Below are 7,272 nucleotides of genomic sequence, written 5' to 3' on the forward strand. Positions count from 1 at the left end.
GTGTGATTAGTGTTTATAATATACATGTTTCTCCATCGTGTGTCTGTCAGGAGAAATAGAGGTGTGTGATTAGTGTTTATTATATACATGTTTCACCATCGTGTGTCTGTCAGGAGAAATAGCGGTGTGTGATTACTGTTTATTGTATACATGTTTCGCCATCGTGTGTCTGTCATGAGAAATAGAGGTGTGTGATTAGTGTTTATTATATACATGTTTCGCCATCGTGTGTCTGTCAGGAGAAATAGAGGTGTGATTAGTGTTTATAATATACATGTTTCACCATTGTGTGTCTGTCAGGAGAAATAGAGGTGTGTGATTAGTGTTTCGTATATACATGTTTCACCATCGTGTGTCTGTCAGGAGAAATAGAGGTGTGATTAGTGTTTATAATATACATGTTTCACCATCGTGTGTCTGTCAGGAGAAATAGAGGTGTGTGATTAGTGTTAATTAAATACATGTTTCGCCATCGTGTGTCTGTCTGGAGAAATAGAGGTGTGTGATTAGTGTTTATTATATACATGTTTCACCATGGTGTGTCTGTCAGGAGAAATAGAGGTGTGTGATTAGTGTTTAGTATATACATGTTTCACCATCGTGTGTCTGTCAGGAGACATAGAGGTGTGTGATTAGTGTTTATTATATACATGTTTCGACATCGTGTGTCTGTCAGGACAAATAGAGGTGTGTGATTAGTGTTCATTATATGCATGTTTCACCATCGTGTGTCTGTCAGGAGAAATAGCGGTGTGTGATTAATGTTTATTGTATACATGTTTCGCCATCGTGTGTCTGTCATGAGAAATAGAGGTGTGTGATTAGTGTTTATTATATACATGTTTCGCCATCGTGTGTCTGTCAGGAGAAATAGAGGTGTGATTAGTGTTTATAATATACATGTTTCACCATTGTGTGTCTGTCAGGAGAAATAGAGGTGTGTGATTAGTGTTTATAATATACATGTTTCACCATCGTGTGTCTGTCAGGAGAAATAGAGGTGTGTGATTACTGTTTATTAAATACATGTTTCGCCATCGTGTGTCTGTCAGGAGAAATAGCGGTGTGTGGTTAGTGTTTATTATATACATGTTTCACCATCGTGTGTCTGTCTGGAGAAATAGAGGTGTGTGATTAGTGTTTATTATATACATGTTTCACCATGGTGTGTCTGTCAGGAAAAATAGAGGTGTGTGATTAGTGTTTATTATATACATGTTTCACCATCGTGTGTCTCTCAGAAGAAATAGAGGTGTGTGATTAGTGTTTAGTTTATACATGTTTCACCATCGTGTGTCTGTCAGGAGACATAGAGGTGTGTGATTAGTGTTTATTATATACATGTTTCGACATCGTGTGTCTGTCAGGAGAAATAGAGGTGTGTGATTAGTGTTCATTATATGCATGTTTCACCATCGTGTGTCTGTCAGGAGAAATAGCGGTGTGTGATTAGTGTTTATTCTATACATGTTTCACCATCGTGTGTGTCTGTCAGGAGAAATAGAGGTGTGTGATTAGTGTTTATTATATACATGTTTTGACATCGTGTGTCTGTCAGGAGACATAGAGGTGTGTGATTACTTTTTATTATATATATGTTTCACCATTGGGCATCTATCAGGTGAAATAGAGGTGTGTGATTAGTGTTCATTATATACATGTTTCACCATCGTGTGTCTGTCAGGAGACATAGAGATGTGTGATTAGTGTTTATTATATACATGTTTCACCATCGTGTGTCTGTCAGGAGACATAGTGGTGTGTGATTAGTGTTTAGTATATACATGTTTCACTATTGGGCATATATCAGTCTAAAACGTGGAGATGTGTTTAATGGTTGGATATCGTCACACAATTGTTTAACTATCAGTATAAAACACAGATGTGGATGGACTAGGTATAACTTATCAAAATGAGTCTAATTTCTTCCCTCCCCCCCCCCCCCCTTTTGGCATGTTATCACTCATTCCATCATGCATCGATATAGAATATAACAAATCGGAAATCTGTATAGCCAAGTTGTATTTAAGTGTTTACAATAATGGTTCATAATACGTAGTTGAAATCTTGCACACGCTAATAAAGTTGTCTAGCGAAATCATCTGCATATTGACAGTTTCGTTTATGTTTTGTCTGGTGTACAGGAAAACGGTTGCGTTTATGTTCTATCTTGAATGGTAATTTTTAATGTATGTACATGTATGTATGCCTGCATGCCTGCATGTCTTCATGCCTGCATGTATGCAGGTATGTTTGTATGGATGTATGTATGTATGTATGTGTTTTTTATTGCAGAAAAATGTAATGTACTGGCCGAAAGTTGGAGAACTGGCGACAGTTGGACCGTTTACTATTGAAACCCAGTCAGTAGAGAAGTTGAGTAGTGAAATCACAGAGATCAGGCTCTCTCTAACAACAGACGCGCTTTACGAGAACACGGTAATTCCATAGTAGAGAACCGTTTTTGTATTTTAATCTTTCACACATAGCCTCATGGCTGGCATATTAACGTCAGTGGTATGTCTGTGAGAAAACCAAATTCACTACTGCTACTACTCCTACTACTACTCCTACTACTACACCTACTACTACCAGTAGTAGTAGTAGTAGTAGTAGTAGTAGTAGTAGTAGTAGTAGTAGTAGTAGTAGTAGTACAATTACAAATACTACTACTAATAATAAATAAATTAAGTTGCTAACTGATAGAGGTAGCAAACGCTGCACTGACATGTTTCACTGGCATGTGTCGATCAAGTGTCACATTTCTATTATATGAAGCGTCTCACGGAAGACAAATAATTATTTCAGGGGTAGATCCAGAAGTGTGTAAAATGTGGTTACATAATTCTAAAAAGGACAATTTGCCCGTGTTAAGGCAAATGAGGCAAGAACTTAACGATAAAAGATAATTGCACCAACATATATAATTAAGAAATAATAAAACTAATAATTACAAAAGCATGAGTGAAACATTAGTTACTAGCAATTTGTTGGATACAAATTATACGAACCGTTGTAAATTATACTACTGTAGTTTTCGAAATAAAGACTGTATGGCAAGTTTTGTGTTTACAGGATAAGAAGATCTTGAAGTTGTTCGTGTTGAACAACTGGTCTGCGAAGAGTGATCTCCCTTCAGACAAGTACGAGCTTTTACTCTTTTTAGACAAGCTGGAACGCCGTCGGGGGGAAACTGGCAAATCTCCAATCATAGTACAATGCATGTAAGGAACACACTGAACATGTTTTGTGTTTTATTGTATTCAATTCTATATAGTTACTTTGTGCATATGTTGCTTATCTTCCTCTACATATAATAGGTTTCCCGGTACATATGAATTGTTTTTATTTGTTTAGAACATTCCAAGACATTTCTGATCACCATAATGTTTGTAATATCTCTAATTTCACTTTTGTCTCATCTTTTCGAAATAAAATGACAGATATGCGTATTACTTTCCTGACGGTGGCAACTTTTACGATAAAGATACACGTTAATGTTTCGCATTTAGATAAGTTTCTCGAAAACTATAAATCCTAGGTTTATAGTTGCAGTCCATCCATACGGTTTGTGATAGGTGAGGCATTTAATACTGCATATCTCTTGTTCTTTCGTAATACTGAATACTATGTTTTTAAATGTACACGCTTACTAGGAGGTAAATTCCTACAACCATTAGGATGATCCGAAACTCATCAACTATACAGATACATAAAGTCTAAACTAATAATGTGTGGGCTATGAAAGGTTCTTCTAAAAAAAAGTAGGCAAAACGTAGAGGACTTGTTGTGACTCTGGTGATACCGAGTCAGAGGAAGCTAACGAGTCTGGCAAATATGCAGAAAAGACTGACATAGAAACACCCGTCGTTATCTGCAGGTATCATGTCCAAGTGGAAGGATTACCTCAAAGATATTTTGTTGGATTGATCTTAAAGGAAAGAATAGCACTGCAGTTTATTTTACTCCACACAGCGCTATAAATATAACCACTGAACCGCCGCAATTTACTATTTAGCCAATATAGTTTGGTGAAATTCAAGTCTAAAACAATATCTTGTTAAAGGGACATTCCTGAGTTTGCTGCAATGTGTAACATCTTATCGACTAACAGGCTTTTTAAGGACTGTAATTACATATCATTTATATTTCTCTGCATAAAATATTAGTGGCTCTATATTAAACGTGATCGTTGTAGTAGTTGTTAAAATTTCATTTTATTTCCTAAACAATTTTTTTTTCGTGCGTACGAAATTAGTTGCAGACAAAATTCAGTTTGGGCTTGTTACAAATATTAAGACACATTGAATATACAGACACTGATATTCGAAAACAAATTAATATGCAAGTTTAATCGTAGAAATATTTTATTAGTCGGAAATATCGCACAAGGTAGCAAGCTCAGGAATGTATATTTAAAACATTATCTTGTTTAAAGAAATTAATATTAACACATTTAATTTCATGTTTTCATTAAACGTTTGTTTTTTAATCATTGCTATGTTGACATGTATTAACTACCACCAAGACCGTTTGTAAAACGAAACTAATTGTATAAGAAACCACTTACGTTGTATCCACATACAAACTTGTTGTAAATTCTTCAAACCAAAATACGTAACGTACAGTGGTGGGACGTTCAATCCCAAGTAAAATAACGTCACACCTCGTGAAATTATCAGCGTAACTAGGCTAACTAGAGGTCAACGAATGAATAAATAAATGACACATAAGCTACATGTCACCATGGCGTCTACTTTCGCAGTATGCATATTCTAAATTATAATCATGATCGGCGAGTTAATCGATATGTCTGCATCGATAGATTAATAAACAACATTGGTATTATTATGTATCGTGATAACCTTTCGCTTCAACAATAAAACTGCTTAAGTATATATGATGATAGGTTCCAACATTAGTCACATCACAACGATAAGCAATGTTTGATTGCTAGATAAAACATTATCTTTTCAGGGATGGTGCAAAAAACAGTGGACTGTTTTGTGTTTTGTCAAACATCATTGAGAAGCTAAAACTTGACAAAGACGTTGATATCTTCGTCACTGTTCGAGAACTGCAGTGCATACGATCACAAATTGTGGAGAGCTTTGTACGTTTTTGTGTTTAATTTGTACATATCTGCTGAGATATCCCTTCACACATTCATGTCACCAACATTATAATATTTGTTTTGGAATATGTTCTTGAAATTTAGCATTTTACTGTTTGACGTTAATAGTGCAATAACAGAATGGTGTGCCTCAGTGGTAATGCATGCTGTTTCACTGGATCATTTCAGCCAGTGACCTACGACTAGTTTTTTTTTTTTTAAATGCGGCATGCTAATGTGTTCAAGACGAAGCGGTGGGCCGACGATTATGGAATTACTTGTTCCCCACAGCAAAGGCTGAATTTCACATTTAAAAATGGAAAATGACTTAAGACTCCCTACTAAATTGTTACCGTGTGATCTTATATTTGTTTTATGTACTGTCTTTCATGGTTTAATTCGTTTATACAAATCAATCACGAATGTGAATGTGTATCACCTGTAATGCAGACATGTTTACTTATTCCAGGAACAGTACCAGTATTGCTATGAAGTTGTCCGGGAGTATCTGAGAAAGCTGGACTTTTTCCACGATGTTTGAATGATGACGAGTCCATAGTGTTGTCCTGTTCTGTATATTATAAAATTATTAGTTTACCGTTGTACACTTTTGCATTCTGCATATTTACTTTTATCTATTCGGTTTCCTTATTTTGTTATGTTTTTCACATCGTGAAAAATTCTTTATAAATTAGTATTGATAAATATACTACAGACATGTGAACGTAGTGATTTAAAATCCTAATAAAATATATGTATTAACCAAAACATTGACAAGTTGCATAAAACTAACAAACAAACAACAACAAACAAACAACAAACACACAAAAAACAACTAACAGCAACAACCAAACATGGCCCATTTTAATTAAAGTTTTGTTTTAATGATTTTCGCTTAAGTTTCAATTGCCATTTCTGTTTTTACATAATATGCGCCGGTATGAAAGTTGCATCCATTTCAATAACATAATCTACTTGCTAAGTCGTAGTGGAAACTAAACATGGTCGACATTTCGGCTACTACCACGACATAACAACTACTTACTATTTCAAGCAGCTGACAGCCAGTTTCTGTATAGTTATTGATGGAATACGTACCACTTAGTTAAACAGTTTGTAACACTAATATCAAACACTATCGTATTTAAAGCACACATACTATACATTATTACTTACAGAGCTGGTGTAGTATGCAGTTATTAATAAAGTTCAAACAATGTGTGTAGGTGTTATCTTGGTTTTGGGAAATACAGCTCCAATATAGCTGCACATAGTGATACAGGATGGTTTCCAATGAAATTGTCGCTGTATTTGGACAAAAAAGCAGACGTGTGAATATGGCCAACAGGAAGGGTTAATACATGTGTATGCTCACTTGGTCAGAAACATTTTATAAACGTAAGCTTTTAGAAATAGAATGTTAATGTGCACCAGTTTTGTTTGTAGCACAATATCGACAACTTTTGTAGTATTAATTCTGTTTTATCCACATTTATTTTTAAGAGAGTTTTAGAAAAATATAGCTATCAACTTGCAATGTCTTTGGCAAAAGCTAGTTTACAGAATAGATGAAAATCATGTCTTTTGTTAAATAATAGTTATTGTGTTGAGTGATATCTTACCATTTATCAACACCACTAGAGAACAGATGTATTAATCATCGGCAATGGATGCCAAATATTTGGTAATTGTGATATATAGTATTAAAAAGGAAACCTGCTACATTTCTCCATTAAGTATCAAGATATCTTCTATATGCACCATCCCACAGACAGGATAGCACTGGAAAATGATTTTGATACACTAGTCATGGTGCACTGGCTAAATTGGGAAATAGCCCAATGAACCCATCGATGGGGATCAATCCTAGAGAGACTGCACCATTGGGCTATGTCCCGTCCTGTTAACATTTTAATGACAGCGTGATATAGGAATCCCTTTGTTGTGTTGGTGCCATCCGTTTATAGAACAGCCGATAAGAGAACATGCCGGCTGATAGCTATGCTGTTCTATATGTGATAACCAATTGCTTGAAGATGTAAGTTCATGTTGTTGTTGTTTCATTAATTGTCATTTATATGAGGATCTTCGTTTTAATTTGTATCAACGTGCTTAATTATGGTGTATATGTTTTATGGTTTTGCCTAATTTCAAAAAGC

The 7,272-nt window shown here is 35.1% G+C and overlaps 1 protein-coding gene across 1 annotated transcript in view; it reads left to right on the forward strand.

The window, feature by feature from the left end:
• LOC121370789 (receptor-type tyrosine-protein phosphatase mu-like) overlaps positions 1 to 6,829 on the forward strand; it is a 52,959-nt gene extending 46,130 nt beyond the window's left edge. The window contains exons 10-13 of the mRNA XM_041496268.1: positions 2,296 to 2,439; positions 3,076 to 3,224; positions 4,978 to 5,113; positions 5,583 to 6,829. Of these exons, the coding sequence (XP_041352202.1) occupies positions 2,296 to 2,439; positions 3,076 to 3,224; positions 4,978 to 5,113; positions 5,583 to 5,654 (501 nt within the window). The 3' untranslated portion in view covers positions 5,655 to 6,829. The remainder of the gene's footprint in view (positions 1 to 2,295; positions 2,440 to 3,075; positions 3,225 to 4,977; positions 5,114 to 5,582) is intronic.
• The last annotated feature ends 443 nt before the right edge of the window (positions 6,830 to 7,272 follow it).

This window comes from Gigantopelta aegis, chromosome 1, assembly GCF_016097555.1.
Source record: "Gigantopelta aegis isolate Gae_Host chromosome 1, Gae_host_genome, whole genome shotgun sequence".
Lineage (NCBI taxonomy): Eukaryota > Metazoa > Mollusca > Gastropoda > Neomphalida > Peltospiridae > Gigantopelta > Gigantopelta aegis.